This window comes from Engystomops pustulosus, chromosome 2, assembly GCF_040894005.1.
Source record: "Engystomops pustulosus chromosome 2, aEngPut4.maternal, whole genome shotgun sequence".
In the NCBI taxonomy this organism is placed as follows: Eukaryota; Metazoa; Chordata; class Amphibia; order Anura; family Leptodactylidae; genus Engystomops; species Engystomops pustulosus.
Genome location: NC_092412.1, coordinates 210,556,610 through 210,574,133, shown reverse-complemented (window position 1 = coordinate 210,574,133; position 17,524 = coordinate 210,556,610). Strand labels below are relative to the sequence as shown.

The window sequence follows — 17,524 nt, the reverse complement described above, 5'->3', positions numbered from 1 at the left end:
CATAAGGACGAGCCCTTAGCAGTAATGCAAAGCATGGAGGACGCTACACAACATGCACTAAATTAGAATAGTGAACATGACCTCTCTGCTTTCATCCTACATACTGGGCTGAGCTGGACTATCTCCGTAATCACAATAAAGCCATGAAGGAGGAAGCCAAAGCCCGACTCTCATTAACATTCCTTGAGAGGTTCTCTACCAAATGTCAGCTCCTTAGATCAATATGAGATTTGCATCAGTCTCTTCATAACATGGCAATACAGAGTGGTCAGGAGGGATAGCTGCAAGATGCTTTCCATGTTAGATAGGATCAATGCGGTCTTAAAAACTGCTCATGATATTAAACATGGTTAGTTTATTTTCAGCTAACTTTTAGACATGACATTGTGGTTTAAATAAAAAATTTTTTAGCTTCACATATCCTACTCATTAACATCTATCAACCATAAAAGAACAAACAAACAAAAAAACCCAAGAAAACCTTGCATTGTTTGTTACTACTACAATTTTGCGGCATTTAGAGTACAATATTAATAGCATTAACATTTTGGCGGATATAATTACAGCAATAACAAAATTATGGAGTATTAGTTAGAGAGTAAATAGAACTACTTATTCAAAATAATAATAATAATAATAATAATAATAATAATAATTCTTTATATAGCGCACACAGATTACGCAGCGCTGCACAGAGCTTGCCAAATTGGTCCCTGTCCCCAATGGGGCTCACAATCTAAACAACCTAACAGTATGTTTTTGGAGTGTGGGAGGAAACCGGAGGACCTGGAAGAAACCCACGCAAACACGGAGAGAACATACAAACTCTTTGCAGATGTTGACCTGGGTGGGATTCGAGCCCAAGACCCAAGCGCTATATGTATATATATACATATATACTTTGAAAAAAATATTTTCAAAAAGTGTTTTGTCCCCTTCCAGGACTCATAGCCTTGCTTTTTTGTTCATTGGGTTGTGTAAGGCTACATTCACACATACCAGTAAAAGTGTGATTCAAAACACAATTCACAATTTCTTTCCCACGAAAGAAAATTATCACATCTCAATCCCCTAGTGATGTTAACACCCTTACTAGGATCATTTTAACCCCTTAATTTGCAATTTTACTCAGTTTTAATGCAAAATCACAGGGTGTGGGCGGGGACTCTCTAGCAGACAAATTATGCCCAATCTAGTTCTGCGGGGTGACAGTGTGGTTAGATTATCAGGGTACAGGTGTATACACTTTCATCTGACTTCTGACATTGTATTAACACACTGACACATAGGAGAGATGAGACAGATCAGAGATGCATGAGATCCATTAGATGCCTATTACACACACAGCACTGCTACATCTGTGTTCTCACAGATATGTGCCTGCCTCCCCCTTCCCCTGGATCACTTATCTTCTTGTAGTTTGCAGCTTGTCTCTCCTCACAATCTCCTGCCAGGAAGTGAATCAGTGTATGTGTCTCTGAGCTCCGTGCAGGGGGCGTGGCTACAGGCACATAGCAGAAAGACACAGTAATCTCATCTGCACAATCTCACATAGAAATTCAAGATGGCGCCTGACCCCAAGTCAGAAGTTAAAGTGTTGTGTCTAGGGGCAACCAATAGAGACAGGTTGGACTTATATCTGTGAAATGCAGCATTTTTGTTAATAACAGTGAATTGGAGAATGTGTTATTTTGTTGTGCTGAGTTCATATAAGACACTTGTCTTTGTGGGAATATCCCTTTAAATACCAGAAACATAATTAGTAAAATGTATTATCATGTGCAGCAAGAAAAAGAACAAATATGAAACACGGGGTAACAGCAAACATCAATTACAAATTCATGTATTCAGAAATCATACAAACCTGCTGAACAATTGTTGTTAATTCCAGACATAGCTGAATAACATTGTTTCTTGTAACCGAGTAATCGGTCACAGCAGCAAATGGTGATCTAGAGGATAAAAGAGATTTTAGCATGTGTGATAAACTGGCACGTGCCACATGAGATATGGTTTCAGTGGTATGTAGTAACAGGACAACTAGAGAAGGGAATATGTGAGACCTGCTATAGAATGTGCTATTAATTACTAATAAGTCCTTCACAGTATGAAATGTGTGTGAATGTAGAATATGTCACAGTGACAGCAGTCATGGTTACTACTGAGAAACCACCAGCAGATGCATCATCCAGGATGAGTGGGTGATATTTATCTGTTGAAAATTACCACTAGAGATGTGAGGGTGGAGAGCGTGTACAGAGGAACAAAGACAAGGAGATCCAACACACTCTGTTCGGAGATGTGGGAGACCGAACTGAAAAGATGTAAATCTGTGGCAAAGATTTGTTCTCTCACTCGCTGAGTAAACTACTGCCCTACTCAGGGCAGCCATCAGGAAATTCGGGGCCCCATACAGCAAAAGTGTCTGGGCCCCAACACACCCCAAAACCGAACAAGCCTCCTGCCCCCCGCAGTGACCTTTCACAAACAGGGTTTGAGGCCTGTTGCTACGACAAGGCACACTCTTCTGGCCCCAGCCACAAAATATATTTACAAAAAGGAAAAGGCTGCTCCGGTCTTCTTCTCGTTCTCTTGCGCGCGCCTTCTTCTCCTGCAGACAGTGTGTGATCCCGCGAGACCTGTGACCCAGCACTGGATCTCGCGGGATCACACAGCCAGCCCAGGAGGAAGCGCGCAGAGACCGACGCGACGCTGGCGGCAGGGTAAGCATGAAAGAACTGTACGCAGCGCACTGCGCACTTAACCCCTTCACGACTTGGCCTTTTTTAGTTTTTTCACTTCCATTTTTCACTCCCCACCTTCAAAAATCTATAACTTTTTTATTTTTCCACATAAAGAGCTGTGTTATGGCTTATTTTCTGCGTAACAAATTGCACTTTGCAGTGACGGTATTCAATATTCCATGGCGCGTACTGGGAAGCGGGAAAAAAATTACAAATGCAGTGAAAATGGTGAAAAAACACATTTGCAACACTTTCATGTGGGCTTGGATTTTACAGCTTTCACTGTGTGCCACAAATGACATGTCTAATTTATTCTTTGGGTCGGTACGATCACGTGGATACCAAATTTGTATAGGTTTTATAATGTTTTCATACATTTAAAAAAATTAAAACCTCCTGTACAAAATTTTTTTTTTGATTTTGCCAACTTCTGGCGGCAATAACTTTTTCATACTTTGGTGTACGGAGCTGTGGGTGGTGTCATTTTTTGCGACTTTTGATGTCGTTTTCATTGCTATCATTTTTAGGACTGTGCAACCTTTTGATCACTTTTTATTAATTTTTTTATATTTTCCAAAATGGCAAAAAAATGTCATTTTTGACTTTGGACGCTATTTTCCGTTACGAGGTTAAACACAGTGAAAAAGCGTAATTATATTTTGATATATCGGACATTTTCGGACGCGTCGATACCTAATGTGTTTATGATTTTTACTGTTTATTAATATTAATATCAGTTCTAGGGAAAGGGGGGTGATTTGAATTTTTAGGTTTTTTTATTATAATTTTTTTTTTTTAAACTTTTTTTTACTTTTACTTTTACTATTTTTCAGACTCCCTAGGGTACTTTAACCCTAAGTTGTCTGATCGATCCTACCATATGCTGCCATACTGCAATATGGCAGTATATGGGGATTTTACTCCTCATTCATTACAATGTGCTGATAGCACATTGTAATGAATGGGTTAAAACGAGACTGCTTCGGGCCTTCGTGAGACCCGAAGCTGTCATGGCAACGGATCACCGCTCCCCGTGACGTCATCGGGGAGCGGCGATCCACGGCAAGATGGCGGCGCCCATGCGGCGCCATCTTTTTGGAGCCTCCGGCAGCATTGCCGGCGGCGATCTCCGTGAAAGCACCCGCGATCGGTGCTAGCACCGATCGCGGGTGTTACCGGTAAGCCTTTGCTGCAATATGCAATATGTACCGGGACCCGGCGCGCGCCGTACTAGTACGGCGCGCGTCGGGAAGGGGTTAACCAGCGGCCCCCGGCGCCTCCACCCCACACATATTGTGCAGCACAGACCGCACAGTCTGCGGCCCACCGGCCGGGCCCCAAACCCCCCCCCCCCCCCCCAAGTGTCTTAGAGTCCGGTCCCCATAGGGCAGTACCAGTTGTACTGCCCTATCGGCGGCCCTGGCCCTACTTACCCTACCTATAGCCATTGCCCAATGAGGTTGGGCAAATAATGTGAGTAGACATATAATAAGTAGGCATATTGGGATATAATGTGAGCCGACATATAATGAGTAGACACATGGGGATATAACGCAAGTAGATATATTTTAAGAAGCCCCGATTTAACCCTTTCCCACCGAGTCCCATTTTCGTTTTTGCGTTTTTATTTCATCTTCCATGTAAAGAGCTGTAGGAGGGTATGTTTTCTACGTTACAAAATTGCACTTCATAGTGACGTTATTTAATATTCCATGCCGTGTACTGGGAAGGAGGAAAAAAATTCCAAATGCAGTGAAATTGATGAAAAAATGCTTTTGTGCCATTTTCTTGTAGACTTGGTTTTTACTGTGCGTCCCCCAAATGACATGTCTCCTTTATTTTTCGGGTCAATACGATCACGGGGATACCAACATTTATATAGGTTTTATAATGTTTTCATACATTTACACAAATGTACAATTTTTTCACACTTCAGTGTACGAATTGTGTGTGTTGTTTCATCTTTTGCGCCTTTGATTGACTGTACGGCCTTTGATCACATTTTATTGAATTTTTTGTGTTTTGCAAAATGGCAAAAAATTGCCCTTTTTTCTATTACAGGTTAAATGCTGGGAATAACCATTATTATATTTTAAAAGATTGGACATTTTGCGACAAGTCAATACCCAACATATATTTATATCAGTTCTAGGAAAAGGGAAGTGATTAGAATTTTTAGGGGGGGGGTTATTTACATTTTTTTTTCCTTTTTTTTTAATTTATCTTTTTACAATTTTTCAAACACCCCCCCCCCCACTCCCCCTTAGGGTTCTTTAAACTGGGTGTGATTGATCCTACCATATTGGGGATTTTGCACATCTTATATTACAATGTGCAAATGGCACATTGTAATACATAGTCTAAAATCAGACAGCCTTGGGTCTTTATATTACCCAGGGCTGTCATGGTAACAGATTGCCGCTCCCGGATGACGTAACAGGGAGCGATGATCTAAGCTGGCTTTTTAATGTCGCCAGAATCTTTATCGCTGGGTTTGCTGTAATATGCTCACAAAAGCTGTCACCTTAAGCCCTCTTCAAACACCTGCAACCGACGTGTGACATATTAATACGTCACACGTTGTTAATTATTGTAATGTATATTGACAAGTTCCTTCAGGACACAGAGAAAGGAATCTTTATATTAAATAGAATTTCCTGGAAAGGTTACAAGACACTGGGGCACATGGAGATGTTTTGCGACTTTTGTTTTAAAAACCGCTGAGATACATCCAACTAGCAGAAAAGCCAAAAAAATGTCTTAAAAAATAGACGGACTAAGCTAGACTCATGATACACGTGCCCCATTGTCTCATTACCCTTATCTTCAGGGAATCCTTATAAAAATGTTATCAATAAGGTTTTCATATTTTATTGGGGTTAAAAAGGCAAACATCCAGGGTCTAGTTTAACCAGTTATGGGCTAAAAAGCATTGTGAAAGATTGTGAAAAACAAGATCTAAGCAAATGACTGGCACCAATAATAAAAATTTTAGGATTCAGAGCTGTTGGATGTTAATACATAGCGCCATGCAAAGCAAGGGTACTGGTAATGGTTTTACACATATTTTATCCAGAATCCTCCAGGTCAGTAAATCTGTCTATAGATTCAAACTGTTTGACTTTTACCCCTATAAAATGATCACTTAAAATTGCATTAAAAATTGATCAGCTAGTGTGCATAATACCTGGAGGAAGTGCCAGGAAATGTGGTGATCTTCTCCAAGAGGTGGTAATTTGGAGAGATTTCATTGCATATGATATCTGCAATAACGTACTGACTAATGTTCAGCCTCCTAATGTACACAAGACCAAACAAGTTATTTTACTTTCCCATATTAAAGGAAATCTACTAGGATAAACCAGGGAATATATTCATAGATCCAGGCACTGTGAATTATCTTTGTTATCCATGGCCTCCTTCCTTCTAAAATTTAGAAGGGCTCTGGATGGCGTTACCAGAGACCCTCCATTCTCTGGCTTTACTGGAGTATTTCTCCCTCCCACTGAGTGAGATTACAGCAAACAGAAGAAGGGGGAAGAGCCAAGTGAGCAGAGGGAGGGTGAGAAGTGATCCAGCAGTGTGTAACAGCCTATGAAGCTCCAGCATTGAGGGGATCTGGTAAAAACCCCAAAGACCCTCATTTGCATAATTTTAAAAGTTGATTTTAGAAATAAGGAGACCATGGATAACAAATATAAGAAGATTACCACAGTCACAGTGCCTGGTCTATGAGTAAGTGTTCTTTGTTTATCATGATGGATTTTGATGTTAGATTTCCTTTAAACTAATTTACATATTAGAGAATGGGGCTTTGTTATTTATTCTTTCATGTCATTTTATTCAACCATTTATAGCAGAATTGAAAAAGTCACATGAATAATGTATTAAGGTTAATATCTGCATAACTCAAAGGACAAGCCATAGAAATTTTTTTGTCCCACTAATAATAAAATTACATTTTTTACAATCACTGAAATTGTTCTCTTATTTTTATCAGTTTAATTATTCATTCCCCTTGTCTGACCATCATATGGAAATTTATGGACACCTACTATTCAAGCCAATAAAAGGCAGACATAAAAAGAAAATTATCGTGTTTAAGAATTCATGAATCACCATGTATAATCCAAAAACAAAGAAACCTTAACTGTACAGTAGGAACGTGTAGAAGGAATGAATTTACAGTTCGGGGGTTGTCTAGGAATTAACATTGAAGGCCTATTTTATTCAATTCCAGCCACTTGTAGCCGCTACAGAAAGCCACCGGTCTGTAGGAACAGCTGATCAGTGCGGAAATCAAATGTCCTGCAGTTAGGCCATCAGTATTCATTACTGGACAACCCTTTTTTTGAAGAAAAAATGGCCCAACATTATACTACTGTACTTTATAATAAAGGTGGATTAAAGAAATTACTGACAAGAACAACTTCTACTTTACAAAAATGTTCAACCATGAATTCTAGGGGGATCAGAAAAATAAAAGACTATCACTAAAACTTGCAGCTCAGGGTCAAAAACAAACCACCTATGAACATCAGGCCAACCTTAATAGAAAGGATCAGAATGTTAGCATAACCTTTATTGGCCCAAAAACGTTTCCAGGAAATTTTCATGCTGGGCTCATGAGACTGGAACCGAAGGGAGCGAATATTTCAGACTTACATCTATCAGAGAGTTACCTTCACTACAATTTATAAAAAGTTTCCAATGGGCCAGAGTATAAAGATATTGTTAAAGAAAAATTCTCACCAATCATTATCCATACAGCCACATTTTCTATGAAGAGGAGTTTCGGGAGGGTGGGCAGCTTAGTGACAAGTAGTGGGCAAGTAGTGGCTTAGTGACCTCTAGGGACATAAAATAATTGATGCCATTGACCCTTCTAGGGCAACTGATTACCCACAATAAGTCTTATGAATGACCAGAAGGCATCCACAAAACTAGAACTGGGGGCCAGTGCAAGGGAAGAATTCTTTATTTCTTTTCTTATGCCTTCCCCTAGACCCCATAGGGTTTTCTGAAATTTCCGGTATATTTCTTTAAAGAAAATCTACCATTTGACTCTATGCATTATGAAGCAAACATGCCTTGTAGCTACACTGATGCAGAAACATATCTTGTTTAATCCCTGAGCTGAGTGGTTTTGCTGAAAAAACAATTATACAATTATGATAATGAGGTTCTGACCTTCTCCTCACCCTAATTATGCACTGCTTCAGCTTTGTCCAGCCCAGCAAAAGCTGACAATACATCACTGTGTTGTTCCGGACAGGCAGATGTAATCAATCTCTGTACCATCCCCCAGCTGCTGATCAGTCATCCCGCTCAGGTTGATTAATCCTGTCTGGACAGTTCAGGAAGCTCTGTGTAATGTGTTTATGTACTGCAGCCTGGCTGCACCTAGCTTTCCCAAGGTCCTGAATGTTAGAATTGGTTTTGAGCAAAACTACTTAGCTCAGGAATTAACAAAGATATGTTTCTGCATCAGTGTAGCTACAACATTCTCAAGGTATGTTTGCTTCATAATGCATCAAATCAAATGGTAGGTTTTCTTTAATGCTAGCCTTTAATGTACAACCTTCTACTGTGAATCATTTCTTACAATGCTATAGCTTTCCTAAAATAATATTTCAACTTTAATTAATTTAAATAAAATTAGTAAGTGACAAATGGAACAATTTTTCTGCTGCACGCTACACATATAGGAGCCTATTTTCATAGTTGATCATATTGACCTTGTTTTCTTCACTTTTCATGACTCCAAGGTAGTGGAATGAACACCATTATACATGAAATGTCAGCTATGCCATTCCTTAGTGAAGGTGTCCATGAATCTCACTAGAAACCCCACACACCTTTCATGTTACATTGACACATTGAACTTAAACAGATCTTGCTTTCCTTGTATATAGCATATGTTCATAACATTCCAATATGTATAAAATAACTTTACATAATACATGCATACATCATATACTGTACAATGTGTAGTCTGTTCAATGCAACCATCTTAGACTTGGCTTGTAATTCTTATATTCTATTAAATGGAAATAGTTATTAAATGATTTAATATTTATGCAGATCACTTACTTATCCAGCTTATGCCCTATCCATCTTTTTTTAAGGTTATCAATGTCATCCTGATCAGCGTGGCAATACCTAAGGCAAGAGAAGGACTTCAACATAGAAGAAGGATTGCGGGTAACAAAGGATACAATTCATTTCATCACACATAATGCTCTCATCTGCAATGCAGTATGTTTACATGGATTCACAAATCACTGGATAAAAATAGAAAACTGAGTCATTAGAAATGTACAGAATAGCTCCTCACATCCCGTAATGACACCACGGGGCGACACGTTATATACAGAGATGCAAATCATATCAGGAGAAACGGCTGTTCTGGATGCGTTTTCGGGCTTTACCATGTGGGATTTGGCCAATATAAATAACATTTAGGGACGGGGTAATGGTAAGTAATAAATTTATGTTATAACTTTATCTGATCAGTGAACCTGCTATTTCACAAAATATAATTTTTGTGCACGTCTTGGAAGGATAAAAGCTCTACACATGTGCATTCACAGGACAATTCAGAAACTATGATATACGCTCTACCAGTGTTGTCTTTCCCACATACTGTATATGGGCAGAAAGTCTGGGAAACGGCTGAAGCTGATTAACTACTTCCAGAAAACTTTAGTAGTAGTGAAAATATAATTGACACATTGGATTTTTTAAACCCCAGCAATGTGAGGGATGTGTTTACAGTAGAGAATACATTGGAGAGTCCATTTAGGCTACACGCATACCATGGATCTTTCCATCTTGTGTTTCCAACAGGATGAAACATACAATGGTCAGCATATACGCTGCTTTCCTGGCGTAAATGCTGAGCTTATCACAAACACATGATATGAATGTAGTCTTATTGTGCCAGTGAACAATGGCACCAAGGTTGGTGGCTCATCCATTAAATATGGATATCCTATCGTATGAATATCAAATCGATAAACACTGACAAAGATATTTGGTTAGAGACTCCCCGCCAGTATATGGATAGGGGTAGCTCCAGCGATCTACATTTGTGTGCCTGCGTCTCCTTATGCATTCTTCCTCTTCTCTATACCATCCCCCTCCCTCCCCATGGCAGAATGTGGGAAGGGGTGAGGAGTGTGGAGGAGAGGAGACTGATACCGGCACACACAGGCTGCAGCTGAAATGATTCAGTATGCTGACAAAAGCATTTATAAAATCAGCAAACCATACGCTATTGGAACCTGTCACCAGCTAAAAATGACATTCCTGTTGACAGGTTCGCTTTAAGGCATATTTGCATTCGGGAAACAAAACAATTACCATGCTACAAATAGATAAATATGAACTGATAACTAATTATAACATTTTTTTGAAACACAAAAGATCTTCAAAATATCAAAACCAACTTTTCAGAAGCTCAGTTACATTTGGGGTAATTCAAGTAATTAATAGGTCTCCTCCATTCTTTGTGGAATAAACGGATGGGGGTTGTGTTATCACCAAAATTACTTTTTATTGAAGCAACAAATAGTAAATTTTAAAGCGACTCTGTCCCCAGATTTTACTTCATTAAACTACTAGTACCCTCAGGTAGTTTATACCATTTCTTCTTTTATGTGAAATCTCGCCAGTTTACCTATTAAAAAACCCCTTCAAAGCCATATGAAAATGAGCACAGAAGAATCACTTGTATAAGCTGAACGTCACCACAGATGCCCCTATCTTGAGATTTATATTACCTAAAACATGCTTTGGTGTCATATATACAGAAGTGGAGATACAGGAGTTTGGCCTCTTTTAGACTGCTGTATGCTCACCTGGGCGAGCATACAGCCGTGCGCTGGAGAGACAGAGGGATGAGTTCTGCTCACCCCTCCCCTCTCCATAGCGAGGCATAGCGCCTGGTCACAAGTACAATGTGGCCAGATATACGTCCCCTCAACGTTAGTGTGAAAGGGGCCTTAAAGTATGACTACGAATTGCCTAACTGTGCAGCAAACAAAAATAAGCGACTCTCTAATGTACTCTAATTAGCTATCTGTAGGTGTTTAGCTGCTAGAAGAGGTTTTACCTTGTCCCCCAGGCTGATCTCTAGTTGCCGTGTTTCCTGGTAACCATGGGAAACCATACAGAACAGCTACAGATGACTGGAGGCTTGTAAGGAGGGGCTGTACGAAAAGGAGTGCAAGAAAATAGGACCTTGAGTGATGTCACAAGCATGTGACTCATCCCATGCTTCCAATAGGCCAATTACAAGCCTGTTGTCCTGATTCATATGAATGCCTTCAGTGATCTGGCCTCAGTACTAAGCTGATGTCACAACCAGGAAGTGGCACCCACTTCAGGAATAGCCGAATATGATTTTATAAGTAGTGATGAAAGATATACCAGGCTATAGCTAGGACTAGGAAGAAGCAAGCATAATAATACAGGTATCGTTGGAATTGTTGTCAAATGTTCTCTCCAGCTTGAACTATTTTTCTCAACAGTTTACGGTTATGCTTAAAAGAAATGGGTGGAAACTGGATCTTTATCTGCAGCTAGCATTTCTGACAATGTCTTTAAAATCCTGCATCTCTGGTTCTACAGTTTACCTTAAGCCGGATGTGACCTGAAAGATCAGAAAGAATAGATATAATGACACCAAAAGCATTCTTACAATTACTACTAAAGTGTTGATATGAGCATCTGAAATTATTCATCTCAAGCAAATACATAATTCTTCTCAGTTAATTTGCATACAACTTTGAAAAAAAATATTTTGTAGATGGGAAATATTTTACATAAAAGAGGGAGTTCTAGAAATTATATTTTATACCCTACCTGAGGTTGTTTAGTGAAGTTAAATCTGGTGACAGATTATCTTTAAAGGTGATTCATATGTTAAAATCTAGGTCTCCAGTCTAATAAACCAGGAGTACATATATCTATGAGCCTGTGCTATTATTATTAGTATGATCATAACTTTTTTTCATTCAAAAAGGGGCACTTGAAGTTGAAAAACTTTGTTCTAGGACATTCAATTATTTTCCAAGCATTTTGATGAACACATAGAATTACTACCTGTCCAACCAAGCGAGGAGGCTCTTTGCTGAACCAATGAGGTCTACGACAGAGGTCAGGAAGTCATTTGGTAATTTTCTACTGCTCTTTCCATCATAATGGCCACTTCTCCTTCTCCCAGTAATAAAATTTTGTAGATTTTTGGCAGATGCATTTAATTTATGTGATAGAGTTTTCAGATTTTCTGTTTCCAATCCATAGTTCTGCAAAGAAAAATTAAGATGTTTCTTTAGAGGTCAATTAAAAAAGGAAAGCACAATGCAAATGTTTTTTTGGTACCAATAAAACTGGTATTAAATACACTATAAGATCATGAAAAAAAGGAATTTTTGAAATATATCATTTATCAAAAGTATAATTTAAAGGGTCATGTAATGTAAACCATACCCAAACATCTGTGAGTCTCCCCCACACAGGAAGGTTTAATCAGGACCAGGAACCAAACTACAGAGAAATAGATCCAGCACTTCCCAAGGATGTAGAAATTCTTCATAAGCTTTGTTCCATAAAATCATACTACTAATCCATATACAAAGGTGGATATCCGATGTCCACCAATTGCATGGATTGTCTTACTGTATTACATCCCAAGAACTTGACAACTGGCTGGCTCTTTTGCCCTCCATGGTGTATTGGACATCACACTCCCTGTGCTCTAGCCCCTTTTTCTTTTTGCGTTTTCATTTTTCATTCCCCACCTTCAAAAATATATAACTTTTTTGTCCCATGTAAAGAGCTGTGTGGGGGTTTGTTTTCTGCATAAAAAATTGCATTTCATGGTGACAGTATTTAATTTTCCATGCCGTGTACTGGGAAGCGTGAAAAACATTCCAAATGCAGTTAATTTGGTGAAAAATTAATATGTGACATATTCTTGTGGGCTTGGTTTTTACGGCTTTCACTGTGCGTACCAAATAACCGCTTTACTTCCTTCTTTGGGTAGGTATGATCACGGGGATTCCAAATTTATATAGGTTTTCTCATGTTTTCATACAAAAATTAAAATCTCCAATACAAAAAATAAACCTCTTAATTTTGTCATCTTTTGGCGCTAATAACTTTTGGATGTATGGAGCGGTGTGTGGTGTTATTTTTTGTGACTTTTGATGATGTTTGCAACGCCACCATTTAGACTGTACAACCCTTTACTCAATATTTTATATTCTTCAAAATGGCAAACAAGTGTAATTTTCAACTTTGGGCGCTATTTTCCGTTACAGGGTTAAACGGCGGAAATAACCAATATAATATTTTGATAGATCAGACATCTTGGGATGTGGCAATACCGAACATGTTTATAATTGCCTTGGACCCTGGGCTGTATGAATATTATAGCCCCTACTAATCTAGAAGTCACTTCCTACGTATGGTATTAGAATCAGTTTCTTGAGGAATGGAGGATGCGTCCCTTCCGCCCACTGCAGTTTCAAGATCTTTGGAGGACCTTCATGTGTTTTGAGAAAAGGAACAGATGTACAAGGATGTCATGGGTGAAGGTCCTTCTGAGTATAAAATTTGGTGGGTAGTTTGGGTGGCCATGGGCTTGGTAGTAGGCTTCTACTACCTTGCAGAGAGCTGGATCTATTTCTGTGTACACCATGCCAACTTTTAAAAGACAACTAATACAAACTCAAGATGCAAGGATTCTGTAATATCTTTGTATAATAGTCACTTACTAATGCACACAATAAGTCTACAGCTTCCAATATAAGTTCCTGGTGGCCAATCCTTGTCACTCCCAGTTCTTCAAGTTCTTGATGAGTAATTCGAAGTAACTGGTCCCCGGCAATTTTTTCCCTCTCAAAGTTCTTGATATACTGTTGTAGGCAGTCATCCAAACCTGATGAAGAAGAATTGTTGTGTTTTATATGACAGTGAAATTGCAAATATTTTATTAGGAGCAACATAAATCATAAAACACTAAATGGAGACTTTATGAGCTGAATACGCCAAAAGTACAATACAAATGAAAGAAATACTAAATGAGGACCACTGAAATTTCATATGTATTGTCAGATATTTAAGAAAGCATTCACACGTTCCAGCTGGATTGCTTTTCTGATCACATAACAACTGGAATGAGGAGGGACTTGGTTCGATTGCATATACGATTCAAATGAGACACATCCAAATGGGAGGGAAGGAGCACCACATGTTTTGCATTGCTTACATGCAAAACATGAGGTGTTTGTAACTGAATGCATGCGTTTTACTTGAAACGCATTTGTGGTCAGGACAAGCCCTTCCCTGTTCTGGTTACATTGCTTGAAATGTAAATCCAAGAGAAAGTATGAATGTATCCTCAAGTTGTTCAATACAGAAGACTAATTTCATAATGAAAAACTCTTAGAAAGAAATTCATTGTCTTATTACATCCCAGGATAGATGTTAAAAAAATATATTTAAAAAAATTCTGTCCTCTGGGTTTCTTTGCATTTGTCTACGGCTGATAGATAAAGCATTTCACAACTAGTATTTTTCCTCATATGACCAGGGGCATAATTAATGAGGATGAAGAGGTAGCACCTAAACCCAGAAGTTGTTGACCTAAAAATTGGTCTACATTACACACCAGAATTAGAAATGGTACGTGGACAGTTATAAGCTATTGTATGTCACAGATTTTATATACACACCGGTCATCTCTAACTCTTCATATAAAATTTACTCTACCAATATATAAAACAAAGAAGAAGTAGTTCCGTTAGGTGATAATTAGGATAATGCCATCCAATTGAGAATGGTGTGGGTCCTTCTCTGCGAACAACCACTGAACACTGAAGCTTACGGTACTTAATGCTTTTACTAGTTCATAACTGTGTCCCATTCATTGTAAAGTCATTGCAATTACGTAATAGTGTAGCCTAAAATTTATATGTAAATCTGTTATCATAATTTTTATGTTCTGTAAGTTAGAAGACAACACTGGTGTAGTATATCGACACAGGAATCAGGTAGGACACTCCTACCTCAGAGCACAAACATATAGGTGCCCGGTTCCCTACCAACACTTATCGGATGGGACCCATTCTATAGGTTGTCGCCACTGTCGATTATCCCACATCGAGAACGGTGCGTGGTACCATATATCCCTTAGTGCAGTGGTGGTGAACCTATGGCACTGGTGCCAGAGGTGGCAATCAGAGCCCTTTCTGTGGGCACTCAGGCCATCAGCCTAGGACAGAGTTCACCAAACAGGACCAAATCCATTAAATCTTCCTGCAGTCCTAGACACTTCATTGAAGTGCATTATCTTTGGAGATCCTCCTGCTGGACCCACCGTTCTTCCTGTATAGCGAGACCCTGGAGAGAAGCTACAATGATAGTCTAAATTTGCCCACCTTCTTTCAACTGTATTGGTGGCATCAGGTGGCCGATACAATTAAAGAAGTGGAAGAGCAGGTAGCAATAAGTTACTGCTTAAAATGGCACATTGGCACATCAGGGTAAATAAGTGGATTTTGGTTGTAGTTTGGGCACTCGGTCTCTAAAAGGTTCGCCATCACTGCCTTAGTGTATTCTCAAGATGAATGGGTACACAACCCACTACACAACATATATGAACTGCACCGTACACTTGCCGTACACACCTGGACACGGCATTGTGCTCTGGCGTCCTCTGAGCCACAACGCCGTTATTTATTTTCCATGTTCTGAAACGTGATATGGTGATCACTTCATCTGATCATATCACCAAACGATCCCTTGGCGGTCTATTGTACCCCTGATGAGCCTGTGGTATACAGGCGAAACATGCCATGTAGGGTCTTGACCACATAAGAGTATAACCTATCTACATACCTTCTCAAACACGTGTTGGTATTTCTCATGTGTAACCTAACATTTGAGTAAACTATACAGCAAATTTTCAAATATACTCTCTCTTTAGTGCAGGGCTTAACGGCCGAGCACAGGGTGAGGTTCCAGACGGGGTGGCAGCTTCATAGAGCTGCAATCCCGTGATGAGGCTTTAGGGTGTATCTAGATCCCTACCCCTTTTCTCTATTATTGAAAAATAGGATTTCAGGGGGACCCATGTGACATTTCGAGGTTATCCCCCTCTCCCTGCCTCTACATTTTTAACCTAATTTGACTATACTAACCTCTTACTGTTCTTTGGTGTCTCCCTCTCCACTTCTGTGTTTGCTCCTCGATTTTTCCCATCGGTTAATATCTACCTTGTAGAAGTGGAACGTTAAGTACCTGCTTAGATGCCTGCAACACTGGACAGGCGTGCGGTAGATCGTTTAGGTCTGGAGAACCACCAGGACTTGGATACAGCATTCCAGTATCAAAGGTCTCTTGTTTTTACATACACCATTTTTGGGTGTTTTGCTGACAGGCACAGACCTGTGAGGGCTGCTATCTCTTTTTCCCAAATATTTTTGTAGATCTCTATCTTTGTGTATCGGATTATATTAAAAGTTGTTTTAAATTGTCTTCTCACCTTTCATGTACTCTCCAGTTGGCTTCAGATTGGTGAAGGGGGTAGGAGGTCTATACCATCCTCCCCAGTATACTATGTTTTATAACCAATCAAGTAACAAAAGTAAGGTAGATTGGGGGCTGATCCACCACACCCTTAATAAGAACCACTTGAACCAAAAGAAAGATGAGCATGTAGTTTTGTAATGAAATACAGGCGGTCCCCTACTTAAGAACACCCGCCTTACAGACGACCCCTAGTTACAAACGGACCTCTGGATGTTAGTTATTTACTGCACTTTAGCTCTAGGCTACAATAAACATCTATAACAGTTATTAAAGGTGTCTGCAATGAAGCTTTATTGTTAATCCTGGTTCTTATGACAACCCAACATTTTTAAAATCCAGTTGACAAAAGAATTTGTCTTGGGTTAAAATTATAAAATATACAGTTCCAACTTGCATACAAATTCAACTTAAGAATAAACCTACAGACCCTATCTTGTATGTAACCCGGGGACTGCCTGTTAAATTTTTTTCAGGTATACCGCATTCCTAAAATGGAAACTAGTTGTGATGGGAAGTTGTGACCAGTAGTTGTAGGGCAGGTCCATAGAATCAATTTAAAGAGTACCTGTCACCTATAAAAACAGCACTACTTTTGTAAGCAGCTCCTAGTGCTAAAACAGATGCGCTAGCATTATCTGAAACCTTCGATAACGCTAACAAACACTGCCGCACTGTACAATAGCAACGCCGGACCACTCTCAAAGTGGTCCAGTGTATTCATGTGGGGCGGTCCGAGGCGTTGCCTCTTCCCCGGACCACACCTCCCACTCCATAGGCCAGCGGTGACTGGCACGCGTCATGTGGTAGTGACCGCCTCTTAACCCACCCCCTCATGAATACACTGGACCGCTTCCGGCGTTTCTAGCATACAGTGCGGCAGTGTTTGTTAGCATTATCTGAGGTTTCCGTTAACGCTAGCAGTGTGACCCTGCTGCTTCTGTTTTAGCACTAGGAGCTGCTTACTTTGGTAAGCAGCTCCCAGTGCCTTTTTTTTATAGGTGACAGGTCCTCTTTAACTGAAGAACAGTTAACTAGAAATCTGACACTCTACAGGTTGGATAATCAGAGCAGGGGAGGTGATGGGTCAGTGGGTCAACTAGGACTTCTTCTAGCAGCTCGGACTGCAAATTACAGAAAGGGAGGTGGAGAGGTGCAAGCTGCTAGTAAATATAGACACA

At 39.6% G+C, this 17,524-nt stretch overlaps 1 protein-coding gene across 4 annotated transcripts in view; it reads right to left on the bottom strand.

Annotated features, from left to right (window-relative positions):
• The window catches only part of CNKSR2 (connector enhancer of kinase suppressor of Ras 2), a 219,998-nt gene that overhangs the window by 166,589 nt on the left and 35,885 nt on the right, over nucleotides 1-17,524 (bottom strand). For all 4 annotated transcript variants that reach the window (XM_072137974.1, XM_072137976.1, XM_072137978.1 and 1 more), the window contains exons 2-5: nucleotides 13,529-13,692; nucleotides 11,853-12,055; nucleotides 8,838-8,906; nucleotides 1,865-1,952 (exon numbers count right to left, since the gene is read on the bottom strand). In XM_072137974.1, the coding sequence (XP_071994075.1) occupies nucleotides 1,865-1,952; nucleotides 8,838-8,906; nucleotides 11,853-12,055; nucleotides 13,529-13,692 (524 nt within the window). The remainder of the gene's footprint in view (nucleotides 1-1,864; nucleotides 1,953-8,837; nucleotides 8,907-11,852; nucleotides 12,056-13,528; nucleotides 13,693-17,524) is intronic.